Source organism: Lepidochelys kempii, chromosome 3 (genome assembly GCF_965140285.1).
Source record: "Lepidochelys kempii isolate rLepKem1 chromosome 3, rLepKem1.hap1, whole genome shotgun sequence".
NCBI lineage: Eukaryota > Metazoa > Chordata > Testudines > Cheloniidae > Lepidochelys > Lepidochelys kempii.
The window spans coordinates 171,122,792-171,140,508 of record NC_136382.1 but is presented as its reverse complement, the minus strand read 5'-3'; the positions used below and the strand labels follow the sequence as shown (position 1 = coordinate 171,140,508).

Here is a 17,717-nt window from a genome sequence, read left to right as displayed (position 1 = left end):
GGAAAGTCATTAAGATTTGAAGCGTGTTAAAATGTATGTAACATGAGCATACAGCCCACAGGCTTCAACAGGACTACTCCCATGAGTAAAGTGATATACATGCAAGCTTGCAGTTGTTGGCCTTGATAAGGCAGATACAACTCTGGGACTGCTTAAATGATGCCCCTCCTCATACCCTCCTCTCTATGGAAATTCATGGCTAACAGCAACTTCCAACCGTCAGAGTAGGTCTTGAATTTGTAGTTGTGTTTTAACACCTATTAATCCAGCAACTGTAAATCGTGTCCTGTAGCGTCTACACTAGAATTTACAATTCTGTTAATTAGCATGTGTTAATCATGACTAAAAATTCAAGTGCAAGCATATCTTAAGTTTTTTTTCCACAAAGTTTACTATTTTCCCTTAAAGTCAGCATTTTTAAATTAAAAAAAAAAAACCCAACATTTTTGGCCAGCCTACTTTTCATTTTAATATTACTGAAATGAAACAAGAGTTAAGATCAGGTGAAAAACAACATCTTAAATCTTCTGCTCAAATTATTGCAATGAAATAGGATTTTGCTTTAGGTTTTCTGTGTATTTGGGGTATGTACACACTACTGCATACCAAAACAAAACAAGTAGGAACTCTTCAGACTCATATCACCAAAAGTCCACTAAAGAAAAAACTTGCATTGTCACACAAAGTGCCACTGGCTTGTCCTAGACACCTCTGTGCAAAGTGTAACATATGCCTTTTCCATCGCTGGCCTGTACTCTCACACATCTTCTGACAACCAACCCCTCTCTGTGGCAACCTATTTCTCTCCATTAACTGAGCTTGTGTAGGAGCCAGTTGCTATATATTTCTGTTCTTGCATTCTCCTATTTTTTGCATCATGTTCTGTCTGGAGATTCAAAGTGTGCAAAATCTCATTTTTGCCTCTAGTCAAAAAGAGGGCATGATAAGAGAAAAAAATTATATATACTTTCAACTGGATAGCAACTTCTTGGAACGGGAAGCATCTTGGCCGTCATTGGTATGATTACCCTGAGCTACTTTACTAGTGCCATTGTGTGTCATGGACTTGTCTTCACACACACTGCCTACAAGCTGCATTCTCATGTTACATACATTTTGACACCCCAAAAGCATCCCAGGCACCAACCGTGATAGAATCTGTCTTGCTGGCAACCACAAGTACCAAATGACTGTATGCTTTCCCTTTCCTCCAGTGTTCAGGTAATCTTTTTTGGCAGATACTATAAGTGTCAACTGCTGTAATCAAGTAAAGAGGCATGTGGCACCAACACTTCAAGGCTGTCAAAAGGAAAGAACTTCCCACAAAAGAGATGGCACTTACAGAACTACTGAAGCTGCCTATCAACCCCCCCACCCCCCCAAGATTACTGAACACCCATGCCCTAGTTCAGTAGCTCAACACATATGAGGGCGGGTATAGTGTCATCTAAATGCATAATCATAAAAAAGGAAATGATCAGTTTACCAGCTACAAGTAAACTGCTATAAAACATAAGCATTAAGATTATCTCAGAAGGGAGCATCTGTGTGTTAACCTACAGGGATGCTTGTGTATGGGCAGAGGCTAGGACAGCACCACTAATTCTTCTCTGAACTAGAATAACTTCAATAATATTTAATACCTTCCTTGGATTTATTAGCCTTTCCTATCGCTTTGCATACTTGTGCATAGTTTGTGTAGAGACAGAGAGGCATTATAACAACCTTCTTCCATGTTCATTTTGAAAGGATTTCCTGTATCTATGAGAGCTTCTTGGTGGAAGATACAGAGGCAGAAATATCTTCCTTTTGCTTTGTCAGTTGCCCACTAACAGACAAGTGCTGATATCCTTGTCCTCTCCAAATGGAGATACTTCTCTCACACGGTAGTCCCTGAACCTTACACCTTCCTAGGATGACTATTAAAAACTTGCCCTCTGGCTTAATTCAATCATAAGATAGGAAGAACTGAAGACAAAAAAATGAACACCATATAGCTCACATCTCAACTGCCACCTCCCACCTTGTGGATCTCACTGCTCTTGAGAGAGCACTAGACAGACAAAACAGTCCCTACCGAATTAACTCACTTATGGATGCCCCTGTGCTATTTCTATAGAAATCTATTCACTTATTGGGAAGGTTTCCACTGAAACAATACAACAATAAGCATATGATGAAAAGTACAGACAAGAATAATATCACAAATACCAGGATATTAGCAAAGGTCCTAGCTTTTGCTGATTCAGATGCTAGTCAAGAAGAAATAGGGGGATAAGAAAGGTAAAACAAAATTAGTTCAGTCCAAAGAGATATCCAGCATGAACAAACCATGCTGAAGCAGTTTGCCAGAAGCCCTAGCGATCCTCTCTCTCTCAACGAATTTGGATATCATCTGCTTGAATGGGGGTGGAGAAGTGTGAATACCAAAAAGTATCATTTACGTTTGCCCCTTTCAACCTGATTTAGTCAGTTCACAACACTCATTTTCACATTGTGGAAAGCACCCCTCTGAAGGCAACTGCTGAGCTACTTAAGGGAAATTTGTAGAGGTTTTGGAAGATATGTCTCAGCAGCAAGTACAAAAGAATGTCCAGTGCAAAAGCAGATCAGATACTGAGTGACTTTTATAAAGTACATTTTTGGAGGGTTTTGGGAAGATTGGCCTTACTTGTATCGTTTTATTATACAACCGGAAAATAAGTCAACTGTTGTACTGAAAGAAATATTTAAAATAGAAATCACTAATATTTTATTTGTGTACAATCATATTTTGGAATGTTTGTTCCAAATATTAATTTTTATGGCTCAACTAAACTAAACCAAAGCTATTCCTGAAGTCTAAAATACCGGTGGCAATACGTCACTAAACATCTCTTTTCTGCCACTCTATAATGTCCTATACATCAAGATAAAAATATCCAGTCATCAATAGTGAAACTAATGCAACAGTTGCAGTGCTTTTTACTTGTGGCTCTGTTAGGTGTTTCAACACAAAGGGGCCATTTCCTCCATAAAAATAGCAGCAATTAGTTATAATTCATTAATATTAGATATTGTATATTGTGTATACATAGTTAAACACAATTTTTAAATTATACCTCGACCTGTCTTTCACTATTTCTGTAACTGTGAATGAACAGGTGTAAACAACCTCCCAAGGCACAAGTTAGAATTAGAGTATTCCTATGTTACCAGACAGCCACCAAGATTCAGAAGCCTTTCACTGAAGAGGTTTAATTGGTTACAACTGCAAGTAGCAGAGGCCTTACTGATTTTTTCATTGAGTGAAATTCACACAGCCCAGAGGACCGTTCATGGACATACATCCTTCTTAAGACCTTAGTATATGGCTAAATTAGGGCAGAAGCAGTAAATCTGGAGTTATGGGCACCCTACACTGTGCAAAATTTCACAATTACTGAGTAAAATATTCCCAGACATTTCCCCAGGAAAAAAGTCCATCTGCTGTCTTGGTAGACAGAATGGAGACTGAAAGTGAGACCATTCCAAAGGGAACAATGGTAGTGCCAAAATGTATCTGCCTATCTATAAAAGGGAGAAAATCAGCTGTTGGTATGTATACAAGCACACGCACACCCCTTTTTAGCACTCATTTGACTTGAAGTCTGGAAGCATACTATTCAAAGTATTCGCATAAAACAGAAACCTTCCAAATGACTTTGGATTTTAGTGTTAAATGTGTCTGAACATAAAAAAAAAATCTGAATCCCAGATCTAGTAAACTGAATGTGTTTTCAAGTAGTGAATCTGTAAGCACTGAAGATCTTGGGATCCAGTGCCTATCTTGTTTTATTTCCTTTCAGTTTCCCCTCTTCATGTTACTCAGCTTTCCCCGATTATGTCTCTTTGGGGATCTACAGGATTAGAGGAAAGTTTGTGTCATTAAAAACTGCCATTCTGTGGCAAAAACTAATTATGACTTAAGATTCCAAATAGAGAGACTGTGAGCTCTTTGAGGCAGTGACAGTGACTCAGTATATTTATGGATAGTTCCTAGCACATTGTGGGAAAAATAAAAATATAAAATATAACATATAAACATATGTTAAACATATAAAAATAAGAAACAATAATACAATTAATAATAGTATAATACTTCAATGCTACTATATACATAAATGTTATGTAATATGCACTTATGCAGATATATAGTAGCAAAGTTAAAAGCTTTTACGGTGTATTCTCTTTCCCCCACTAAAATGAGTGAAATTTAGATCAGCAATAGTAAAAATCATTGTTAAAGCTAAATACCAGAGGAATGGAGCTATATGAAGACATTTAAACAACTCTGATTAAAAAACACTATTGGTTAAAATGTTCAAATCCAGGCACAAAAATCCATTTATAACTCTGATTTTCAGAGGTAAAGAGAAGCTACTTCAGACACTGACTACAGTGAAATTTGTAGATGCTCATTAGTTTGGACATTTGTCCACTAATTTATTTATATACAACCAAAGATAAGCATGACTCAGAGCAATAGTGTGTATCTGAAAACTTTTAAGTCTAGCATTTGAATAATGTTTTTGTTTGTTCCCTTATTTTAGTAAAACATTCAAGTCAATGACTGAAATGCTCTTTAACACATGCTTTTTGCTGTATATTTTTTTTTTTTAGTGGTAGTATGCAAAGAGTCAGATAGATATGGACAGTTTTAGGAATTGTTTGAGGCATGGGAGATTGTATTTTTCTTTCCAGTGCTATTGAGTTACATTTTTCAGTACATGGAGTGTCTCTCTGTACAGACACATATCTTCTGTAAGTAGTTAAGGTAATATACCTAAAATTTCTAAAAATCAGATACAATCATTTCTGTGATCTAGACAATACCAGGTGCTCTGTATGGGAAAAGGACTGGGTCAGGTGTTTTAGGACCAAAAGATTGCATGTTAAAAAACACATATTTAAATTTAAGCCTTTCCTTTTTTCCTTAAGTGACCTGGGATGAAATCTTGACCCCGCTGAAATTAAGGGGAGTTTTACCATTGACTTCAATAGGCACAGAATTTCACCCCTGACTTTCAGAGGTGCTGGGCACCTACAGCTTCATCTGATTTAAGTGGAGGCCATGGATACCTAGCACCTCCAAAATCAAGCCACTTATGTAAGTGCCTAAACAGAAACTAGGCACTTTAACCATCCAAGTATGAAAATTATGGCCCCAAGTATGTACATTCTGTCCATGATTTTACACTTGAAAGCATCACTTTTCTGCAAAAATGAGTACTTTGCAACACAGACTTACTGTACTTTTTGCAAATACTTGCTAGTACTTTGTTTATTCAAAATGCTAGACAAGTAAGTTTGAATCTTGATGAGGCATGATAAATGTCAGATAAAGAAAGCTGAATTTATAAGCACAGATAATGACTGTCTACCATTTAGCAAATAAGACAGAATAGCAGGATTCAGAGTCAATGCCAATTAAGTGTCAACACTTCCTTCCATCTGGCATGGGGACATGAAAAAAAACCAATTACAATAATTAGATCTCTATGCTGTTCTATATCTAAAATGATTACAAAAATCAGTATTTTTCAACTTTCATATTTTGAACATATAAAATGTATGTATAATAAACATACACATGCCCTGATTCACCACTATCTTACTCCAATTTATTGGTGTGACAGCACTGATTTCAAAACTAGAGTAACAGTGGAGAATCAAGGATGTATAATTCAGTTAAAGGCAAATAACTGGGGCAGTTTGATGGGAATACACACAATTATACTCACTCCTCTAATTCTGAGAATTGGAAGACCCTTAAAATGGATTTGAATCATCTCTGCTAACTTTTTATTGTAGTTGTAGTTCTTAAATATTGTGCAAATTAGCACAAAATATGTCTATTTTCTTTTATCCCAATTTTTTAATAAAACATATATACATAGTACATGAAGAAAGTAGATGTAAAAATGTTAATGAATGGAAGCCCAAACATTTGATAGTAGTGGTCACATGGCAATTTGCAAGGAGCATAAGGGTGGTGAAAAGTTTCTGTGTAAATGTACATATTCTATTTTTTTTAAAGTACACCCCTCTATAATATTTCCTTCATCTTGCCTTTTCCTTGATAAACAGAAAGTAGAATTCATTTTTTTTAGTTAACCTCCAGTAAGAGTCTTCAGTTGACCATCTTTGTTCTCACCTTGAAGTTAACAGGAAGAACCTGGCTGTGGGATTAGAGATTCACCAGTCTGCATCCAGACCTCAGGATGCAGGTTAAACAATCCTGATGTAAAGTATACTATTGTCTAAGTAGAAAGTGGTCTTTTTACAAGGAGTAAGGTGGAGTTCACGGAAGATCTCATATAAATGTAAACACAGTAGAACCTCGGAGTTACAAACTGACCAGTCAACCACACATCTCATTTGGAACTGGAAGTACACAATCTGGCAGCAAAAGAGACCAAAAAAAAAAAAAAAAAAGGCAAATACAGCACAGTACTGTGTTAAATGTAAATATAAAAAAATAAAGGGAAAGAAGCATTTTTCTTCTACATAGTAAAATTTCAAAGCTGTATTAGTGAACATTCAGTTGTGTAAACCATAATGTTTTGTTCAGAGTTACAAACATTTCAGAGTTACGAACAACCTCCACTCTCAAGGTGTTCTTAACTCTGATGTTCTACGGTAAAAGGCAAAAAGACAATCTCAGTTTTCAGATTTTTATCCTATCAAAAAAGACCTTGGTGAAAAATACCTGAAAGTCAATTTATTGACACCTGCTTTCATGCTTAAGATAGCAAACAAATCCAATGAGAAAATTCCAAGTGTTAACATTCCAATATGAAAAGCTAGAATCTGTCAAATTCATTCCAATCCACAATATGCATCATTACCTTTACTTGGTGCTGACTTTCTCACAGAGGCCACGTGGTCTTCAGAGATCGCAAGACGTCTCAAAACATCAGCCAATGCTGCTTTTAGCACAGTGATTTCATCTTCTTGTTGCTGCACTCTCAGTTCGAGAGCTGAAAGACGGTCTTGGACATCGGATGTGCTTGCAGCAGAGATGCTATCATCTAGTTGGGGATAGGGGGAGAAAGGAGGAGGGAATTCAATTGTTTTTTTCAAAAACTACTAAAAAGAAAAGAGTTATAAAAACATACAGTGCAATCTTGTTTATCAAAAATGTTTGGGGGATACTGAAGATGTTTGGATAAAGATGATAACGGATAAGTACGGGATCATAAGCATAACCAACATAAGGAGAAGATTAAGGCCCTTAAACATTGAAGCTTACACAGGATGTTTGGAAACTGAACTTGTACTGTAATGGGAACAAGATACATGCTAAACAGGACAAGGCTATATTTTCAAATGTAATACAAAATAAAATATATGCAAACATTTTGAAGTGTATTCTACTACAACTTTTAAAGAAGCATCCTCAGCATCCTTCGCTTTAAAGCATGAGATAATTAAAAATCAATTTAAAAATACACAACTCACCAAGACCAAATTTAATGAAGTGACAACTCCAATTCAAAAATATTCTAGATCAGATGTTTTAACTTGTTACTTTTTCTTCTTTTTACTGTTTTTTTTTTCACATCACCACACTGTATGATCCAAAAAAATATACTACTTTATAACATTTGGCCCGAAGTGAAGAGAACAGAAAGTAAATATGCTGTGAAGGGCTCCAAAAATCTGTTTGGCCACACAGAAATAGATTAGTACTGAAGGCATAATCCGGCCAAATCTATTCTTCAGTGGTAAAATGGGAATTACAGCTTCTGCATATTCTTTGCCTTTGACAGCTCATTGCATTATTTCTGCCAAGCCAAAATAACACATCATAGGTTTTTATTTTTAGCATAAATCGGAGTGTGTGCACTACAAATGGGTTGTAAAAAATACAAATCAAAGAAAAGGTATTCATAAAGGTATCCTTGGTGAGTTTGGGTTTATGCATACTTTAAACAAAATACAAAGTGTAAAGTCACTGGGGTTCATAAAGTTTACTTATTTAATATTGGATGGGTGACATATATGAAGCACATTCATACCATCAAATCACATGTAAAAGCAAATATGCAAATAGTAAAGTTCATTATTGTTTGTGAAATGTTATGCACATTTTAAATTTTGGGCCACTAGTTTCATGAATTTCAATGCAGGGAAACAACTTTTTTTAAATGCCTAATCCTGAAACCCTTTATTATCCAACATAGGCCCTGATCCTATAAACACTTATACACCTGAGTAGTCCTCAAGCTCAATGTAAGTAAGTGATTGCAAGAATGGGGGACAAAGCACTCCCTACCTTGACTAGTCCCAATGAAATAAATACAACAAAGGGTGGTAAGGGTTTGCACCATCAGGCCCTAAGCTGATAAAACTGATAAAATGTTTAACATTTGGGAGTAGTTATTGAAGTAGCACCAAATTCTATTTTATTGTAATTCTTAATACTGATATTTTACGAGATACAAAGAAATCACCATAGGATTTATTCAAACAAGAGAAGTTACAAGTGAAATGTACATATAATGGCAGAAACAGTGGCAAGAATATCCAAAGAGATATTGGCATAAAATGTCTTCTTACAACATATGAAGGCTTGATTATCAATTTTTGCCAGTCAGATATATTTTTAAAAAGAAAAATTAAGATTGCTTTTTAGGCTGGAAACTCACTTAAATCTAAAAGAAAGATAAATTACAAGGGGATTTGGAGAAGTATATATAATATGCATTTTGTAGTCCTGAGTTAATGGGAGGAAAAATATATGCTAATAATGATAGGTGTATACTAATCAATAAAAAGCTGCATTGTAAGATATATGTAATCAGTTCAGTAATGTGGATAGCAGTTGAAAGACTCTAAACAAAAACACCTTTAATCCTGGCAAACGTATGTATGCTTAAAACATACAGAAAAAAGTGAACAGCCATATTTCTTATGTCATTGGCATCTGTGGGATACTTCAACTGCTACATAAGTATTCTGCAAGATCACCCACCAGTAAGGGACTAAGTCTTCATGCTTAGAAGACACAACTTAAAAAGAGAGAGAGGGAGGGAGAGAGAGAGAATGAAAGGGTTGTTACAACATATGGAGGGAAAAGGTAATGACACCAGTGCAAGATTACACATTTTATTTCCATACACCTTCAGTGGATATAAGAAATTTCTGTTTCTTGCAGAAAGCTTATTTACTAAAATAAGAAGCATAACACAAACAGATCGTGCGCCATAATGTCTTACTCTAGTCAGAAAAGAAACATAAGTTCCCTAATGTACAAAGAATGAACAAGTGTTTTTAAATGCCCCCATGTCAAACAAGTGACAAAACATAAAAAGCTGTATTTTAAAATTTTGCTCAAAGTAAAGAGTGCATGTTATCCTTCTCTAAACTAATAAAAACTTAGAAATGTTATAACTCATGAGGAAGACACTGGACTCCCTGGAATTCCAAAAAGTACAACACAATTATACTTTTGCTAAATAGAGATATTATGAGAATTCAAATAAAATATGGGATGATCGTTGTCAACTTCATACCAAAAACTGCAACTATAAGCCAGCTATATTATCTTAAAACAAGGAAGACATTAATTGTAATTAAAATTAAAGATATACTGAAAGAATAGTAAAATAACTGTAAGGATCTTTAAAGTTCATCTTATGCTGGTAGCAATCAAAACCAAAATACCACAGCTATCACATAATACCTGTCGCAATACACCCCCAAATCAATTAGCCCAAATTGAAGTGCTTCATACGGAAATAAAATAAAAAATAAAATAAAAAAATATAAACAGCAGTGAAAAGTCTTACAATGAGTAAATCCCCAGGCCCTACAGATACACTACAGATTACTATAAAACATTTGTAAAAAGAAACAGACATCTTTTAGTTATGTTTCAGAGTTTTAAAAGCCAGACATTACCATGCTCACTGTGTGAAATCCAATAGTAATTACCAAACAAGGCTCCACTACTTAAGACTTATCTATACTAGCCTATAATTCAGACCATGGGGGTATGAATAGTGGCTCACACCAAAGTGCTGGGCTGTAACTCCTCTGTGTGGATGCTGCGGGACAAACTAAACGGTTCCCAGTTCACATTAACGTAGCCCTCTTCAAACAGGACTACATTAATGTAAACTAGGAACCTTTTAGTTCATGCTCACAACATCCAGACAGGGGGAGTTACAATACAGCACTTTGGTACGCACTGCTATTCATTCCTCTGTAGTCCAAACTGCGTGGCAGCAGAGACATACCTTAGTCTGCTCATCTATTTCCTTGATGAACACAGACACTAGGTATTTAAGTGAAATACTGGCCAATGCAAATTATTGTATTTTCAGTATTGACATCAACTGGAACCAGATACCAAATAAAATGATCATCAAGAAAAGTATTTAGCAACTGGACTGAGTCATTCTCGTTTTCTGCAACAATGGCTGCAGAGAAATTCTTGCTGCCATTAGAAACTTACAAGAGAACTTGGAAAGCAGACCTGCTTTGACTTAACCACAAAGATCAACATCTAGAAAGCAAACCCAATAGCATAAGATAACTAAGACGCTCAATCTATTTAGTTTATTCAAAAGAATGTTGAGAAGTGACTTGATCATGATCTATATGTCCCTACACGGGTCAGAGATTTCTGAGAGCAGACAGCACTTTAATCTTGCAGAAAAGGGCATAATGAGGTCCAGCGGTCAGAACCTAAAGCTAGACAAATTTAGACTGGAAAAAATGGTGCAAATTTTTAACTTAGCAGTAATTAACCATTTGAATAACTTACCTAGGGATATGATGGATTCTCCATCTCTTGAGTCTTGAATTGAGACTGCACCTCTTTCTAAAAGATATGCCATAGCTCTAACAGAAGCTATGGAATCGAAGAAATTATTGGGTGAGATTTTTTGGCCTATGTTATGCAGGAAATCGGATTAGATAATCATAAAGACCTGTCTGGCCTTAAATTTATTATCTGACTCTTAATAATAAGCAAGAACAACCTCCAAGGAAAAGCAAGAGTACTGAGGCTGATATTGAGGACCAGAGTAACACTCTAGGAAGATGACTTATTAGTACTTAGCACACCAGAGGAGAAACAGATATTATAATAGATTATAGGTTAAATTGTGAAACATTACAGATATAAAATGAGTTACCTAAAACTGAAATGCTTAACTGCAAAAACAAACTAAAATTCCAAGAGATCCCATTTCCAAAAGTGCTTGGAAAACTGAAACAATTGGGTACCTACTTCAAGTTACCCTAAAGGATGCCTTCAAACTAAATATGACAGGCTATTATCCAGACCATTACAACAAATTTAGGACACTGGAAAATTATACTGCTCTTCCTCCTTGGCAGATCAGCAGTTTTCAAAATGAATTGTTTTCACAGATTTCTGCTTCCCTTACAAACGTTTCCTTGTAATCTAAATACCATTTTTAGGGCACTGATATATATATATATATATATATATATATATATAAAATATATACATTTTTTAAAGATAGCGTTAGAGTATTAATGGGCAATTTTTCACATTCAAGCTGCCCAGGCCTAGAGGTCACTAGACCAAGAGCAAACATACGGCAAACAGAAAAAACAAGCAAAGAAACCTCTTAAACTATAAAATATGAACAAGCAGTATTCTACTTTCAGATATTACAGAAGCCACCTGCAATGCACGCATTTCAGAATGAAGTCAGTAGTATAACATTTCAAAATTCAGAAGCAACAAACAAACAAAACACCAACCTGTATGACATTCTGTTTTCTAACTTTGCAAGTACTGCCTACCAATGATTTTGTCAGTTGACTTTGCTACACTAATTTTAATTTTTGAAAAGCAAACAGGAATAGCACTTAAATATTGTAGTTCAATGACGTTTTCTTAAGTTACCTCCAAACATCCATTGATTTTCTTCACAAATCTAAGTCTACTTTGTGTAAATAAACTAAAGTTGCTGTGCTGTTATTTCATTCAAATATATGGCTGTCATTTAACAGAATAACAGAAGTAAATATTTCCAAAGGATCAAAATATTTATGGCTTTCTTCAGTTATGCAATATCGTGTGTAACCAATGCTACAACAGAACTTATGGTACTCATGATATAAAGTCTTCCTCTGACATAGCAATTAAATACTTTTTCACTTCTAGTGTAAAATTCTGGTCCTATTGAAATCAACTGGATTTTTTTTTTTTGCCATTGATTTCTAGTCAGCCAGGATTTGGCCCATACAGTTTAAAATTTCTCAATTTTTTTTATGAATATTATTATTCAGGATTTTACAATTTTCCCATTTAAATTTAAGTTACATTTTCAATCCAGGGCAAGGATTTTTAAGACAGGAGCAGGGTACAGGGAATGGAGTACACACAGCTGATTATTTTGATTTCCAAAGAGTATGCTTTGGATTTATGTTTTAAATAGTGCTTTTTAGCTCAGTGTAATGGGGTGCACTCACCTCTCGTGATCACCCCCTTGGCCGAGTACATGTGCCCAGTCTCTCTCTCTCTCTGATTGTCCCTGCTCAAAAAATAGAGCAGTGCCCCAGGGCTCCCATCCTGAAGACAATGTCTTCACCCTCTTGGGCTTCCTGGCTACAGATCTCCAGCTAGGCCACTACAGTTCAGATCCTTCTCTGGGGTGCCTCAATGTCCAGGCCACTTCCCCCCCAGTGGCTAATGGGGACTTGGTGGGGGGGACCCAGGCCCACCCTCTACTCCAGGCCCCAGCCCAGGCACCCCGTAGATTGTAGCAATCTGCTGTGTCCCTTTAACTATGTCCAACGACTTCTCTAATTCCCTGGGCCACTTCCCCATGGTCCCATGCCATCTTCACCCTTACCTTAGAGCTTTGTCCTAATGGAGTCCCAGCAACCAGCTCAGGTCTCCTTCTCACTCTCCCCGGCTTCTGGCAGTGCTGCCTTGTCTGGGGTCCATCACTCAGCCATACGCCATCCACACTCCTGCAACTCCAACAAGGAACTGAACTCCCTCTGGCCCTGCAGCTCCTCTTATACTAGGTTGCTGGGCCCTGATTGACTGTGTCTCACACAGCCACTCTAGGCAGCTTGGAGGACCCTCTTCACTGCCCTTTTTTGGGCTGGGGTGTGGCAGGGCAACAAGGTCTCCAGCAGGGGGCCTCAGAGGGTCTGGTATACCCCGTCACACCAACTTTGTGCACTATCATTACCTTAGAATATTCAATGTGTATTATTCTTGACATAACAGGGAACATTACCAAAGAGCTCATAATATAGATATGAAGATATATACCAAAAACTTTCCAGATCTAATGTCATGGCATGTGATTTATTTAAAAGAAGCTATCACCTGTGCAATCACCTGATCAATGAAAAATAATTTTTATGATGTAAAGACAAAAAAAAGATTTAACTTTTTAAAAACATTTTTTTTTAAGAGGGGGATGAATTTAGTGCTCAGAAAAATCTCTGAAACAAAAGCCCCAGAGACTAGAGTCCTCTTTCAATATAACATGTACAGCCACAGCACTGCAAAATGCTCCATGCTATTTTTCTAATTAGGGATGTAAAAGGTTCAACGGTTAACCAGTAAGCATCAGGCTTACTGTTAGCCAACCTTAATGGTTAACCCTGGCTGCCCTGTGGTGGGACCCCAGCCCCGGCTGCACTGGAGCGGCCCCAGAGCGACCCCAGTCCCGCCAGCTGTCCGGAGCAGCCCCAGCCATGGCCGTGCCATGCCGACTGGCCAGAGTGACCCCAGTCTCAGCCACCCCGTGCCAACCATCTGGAGGAGTCCCAATCCCGCCAGCCCAGCCAGAGCGACCTCGGTTAACGGTTAACTGGTTAAACAATATAATTTTAATAGTTTAACTGGTTAACTTTTTAAACCGATATTTACATCCCTACTTCTAATTTGCCTAAGTGGGTTGAAACCACTTCTAGAAGATGGGAGAGTTCAGTTTCTCAGCCCATTCGGTGCTGGAACTCTTTGCCAGAAGCCCTAAGAGGCACCAGTGATGGTGCTGGACAGACCTCCAAACACAATTCACATAGGCCACTAAGCAGACTTAGCAGGGTAATCACATTTTAAAATCTCCGCCTTAGTCACTGACTACTTCAGGCAAATTTGAATTGTCCACCTAAATGTAAAAGAAAACATATCAAGCCTTCTATACTGGGCTCATAATGATAATATCAGCGCACCTATCAATCCCATTATCAGTCCTATATGCCAACTAATCCCTGCATAATATGCCCAAACATCACAAAGAGTTTGATTTTCGAGAAAAAACAACATTTGAGAAAAACAAATTCTACAAAACCCAGCACATGGAAATTTAAACTACAGAGTGGAAAAGCCAGCACTTCATCCAATAAGCCACACAAACCACAGATATTTTTACACCCCCTCTGCCAACACACACAATTTCCCCAGTAACATGAAAGCCCCTTCAATGTGGGAACACAGTCTAAATTTCCTGTGTTCCCAGGACCAGATTCAGTCTCATGATTAAAGACTGTAAAATGAAATGGTACCAAAACAATCATTCTCATTACAATCTGAAGGCTCTGTGTGGGGGGGGCTGCATGTTTCTCAGTTCTCCCTTCGGTGCCACTTTTTAGACAACCTGCCATTTTTGTTCTGAAGAACCGTGAATCATCTGACTGGCTGAGGATTATTAGAAACATATTTCTAGAAAGATAATTCACAAAATTCCTTTTGCAATCACTTTCAACGGAATAAATTTCTTTGCAGTTTGCTGCAATATATTGGTATTAAAATCAGCTTATAAGGTGGCAAAACCAATGACACAAGACAACTTTTAATAATATGGAAGCATCAGACTCTACAGACCCCAATGCCTCTGTTGACCCTTTCAAATGTTAACATGCATGAAAATAACAAAAGGTTTTGTAGCTATATGAATCATGTAAGGAATACAACTTTGAACTCAGATTCAAAAATCAAAACAAACATGTACAGTTAAACAACCCAAACGTATAGGTAGACTACGAGAGGAAAACTCTTATTGACTGCTGGAAATTTACACTGGACATGGCGACAATATATATTACAGCATTGTCCCCTTTGCCACTCTTTCCCCTGTTTTTTAAAATATTCATTTAATAACAGATGCACTGTTTGATTAGTTTTATATAAAATATGAAGGACTACTGGTAAAAGAGGCAAGAGTTTTTGCTTATTTTTTCCTATCAAACAATCGTCGAGATCTATGTACTGATGTGATTATTTGTTGCAATAGTAGATAAGTGTTACTAAACTGACCTTGCTGTACTGATGTACTACATTGTTAAACATTCCATATTTATGTTTGTATTTTGAATCCCTGTGTACTACTGAAGTTGTAGAATTTTAAATTTACATTCCTTTTTGTGATTCATTCTCTTTCCATTAGCTTCCAGAACTTTTGTTACATTAATGGTTCTCTGTAGGGAACTAAAGATCTACATGAATGGATCACTTTGCAGGATTAGGGCTTTAAAATGCAGGTACTCTGCCTAAATGGGGAATAATAGCCACATGCCTAAAGTATGAGCTTCCAAAGGCTATGCTATAATTTCATGATTAGCAATATGATAATCTTAATAAAAACCACAATCCAGGCTTAAACCTGAAAAATCACTGCCCTCAACATTCCTTTTCAAGTTTCATTATGTTGTTATAAATTTATACAAGTATGTAATAACTATAAACTTACGAACTTGGGACTTTTTATGTGTAGTCATATTCAGGTTTGGGGTTTTTTAACAATTAGACATGAACTTTGTCCATTAATAGCTTTTGGAAGTTTAAAAGGAATGTCCAAGACAAGACATTTCTATATTATTTACTGTTAGGGTTGCCAGGCGTCTGGTTTTCAACCAGAACCACCCGGTCGAAAAGGAACCCTGGCAGCTCTGACTAGGCCACTAAAAGTCCAGTCGGCAGCGAAGCAGGTCTAAGTTACGCTCCCTGCCTGCCCTGGTTCTGCGTGGCTCCCAGAAGTGGCAACATGTCCTTGTGGCCCGCCCCTAGGCACAGGGGTGGCCACGGGGGATCCATGCGCTGCTCCCACCCAGAGTGCCGGCTCCGCAGCTCTCATTGGCTGGGAATCATTAACACAGAGCCAGCGCCTGTGGACCGAAGCAGTGCGCGGACCCTCCTGGCTGCACCTCAGCCTAGGAGCTGGAAATGCCAGCTGCTTCCAGGAGCCGCCTGGCCGGAGCCCACACCCCCACCCCTGCTCCAGGTTGGAACCCCCTCCCGCACCCTAACTGCCTCCCAGAGACTGCATTCTTCACCCCCTGCCTCAGTCTGGAGCCCTCTCCCACACTCCGAACCCCTCATCCCTGGCCTCACCCCAGAGCCTGCACCCCCAGCCACAGCCCTCACCCTCACCCACACCCCAACCCCCTGCCCCAGCCCAGTGAAAATGAACAAGTGAGAGACAGTGGGGGAGAATGAGCAATGGAGAGAGGAGTGAGCAGGGGGACCCTCGGAGAAGGGGCGGGGCATGGGCAGGGCCTCAGAAAGGGGTGGATCAAGGGTGTTTGGTTTTCTGCAATTAGAAAGTTGGCAACCCTCTTCACTGTTCCTGAACTAACTTTTATATGAATTTTTGCATTAGGTGCAAAGTATGCATTATGTTAAGTATTAGCCAACAGACTATAAGTTAGCTAACTCATAGCCTTTCACTCACAGGTTATCAGTATGAACCTAACTCAGTGAAATAGTGACCAATGGTCTTTACCATCCGATGTCTGTTTGATGGCCCATTTGAAAGTAGTCAGTGTCTAGGAACCTTATACTGCATGTTATACTATCTCCAGCATATTATATGCTTTTATAAAAATTGAACAGGCACAGAAATTGAACTTTCATCTATATCCTCCATAAAGGAGGTCCCAGTAGGTCAAGACTGAGATATATGAGAGGATGCACTGCTGCTGTAATTAATTCTGTACAGATTACACCTCTGTCTGTAGTGCTGTCAGCTCAGCACCTTTCTTAAAAATTAAGCCAAGTTCAAAATAAAAAAAATGTTTATAACACTTTTACCTTTTAAAATATAATTTTATGGACCAGCAAACAGTAGTTAAATAAAACATTACAGTCACTCCAGAAAACACAAACACAGGTTTTAGGTATTGGCATGTGGGCCATATAAATCGGTCTGACTAAAGTTAGTGTTTTAAATCTATTTTTAGGCACCTAAATGAACGTGGTCTTATTTTCTAAGGTGCTGATTTCAAATGAGTTATGTGGCTGTTCAGCAACTCTGAAATTAAGGAAACTTTTTAGGTGCCTAAAACTTGATTTAAGAGCCTAACTTCAAGTAACTTAGATTTGAAAGTTTTAGCCACAGAGTCTAATGGTATATTTCATCAACTATTATTTTTCTAATCAAATATAATCCTTGTGACCAGATATGCTGTGCACACTACTCAATGTTTAAAGTGCAATTTCTTGGCATTTGCTGTTTTTAATATACTAAAATTTATTAGACCTTATTACTCAGGAAATAATCAGCTTAATCTACTTAGAGAATGCTAAAAAGGAAAAATTCAGATATATCAAAAAACTCGTATAATTATTAAATTGCATCTCCAAAGAGTTTAACAAACATTTGTATCAGATAACTATCTTCATCTTCATGTTACGCTAAAAAAATTCTAAAATCATTTGTGGCTTTTCAGGCTCTTTGGCTCAGAAA

At 37.4% G+C, this 17,717-nt stretch overlaps 1 protein-coding gene across 6 annotated transcripts in view; it reads right to left on the bottom strand.

Moving 5' to 3' along the window:
• The window catches only part of EML4 (EMAP like 4), a 257,086-nt gene that overhangs the window by 107,753 nt on the left and 131,616 nt on the right, over positions 1 to 17,717 (bottom strand). For all 6 annotated transcript variants that reach the window (XM_073339049.2, XM_078852282.1, XM_073339047.2 and 3 more), the window contains exon 2: positions 6,870 to 7,052. In XM_073339049.2, the coding sequence (XP_073195150.1) occupies positions 6,870 to 7,052 (183 nt within the window). The remainder of the gene's footprint in view (positions 1 to 6,869; positions 7,053 to 17,717) is intronic.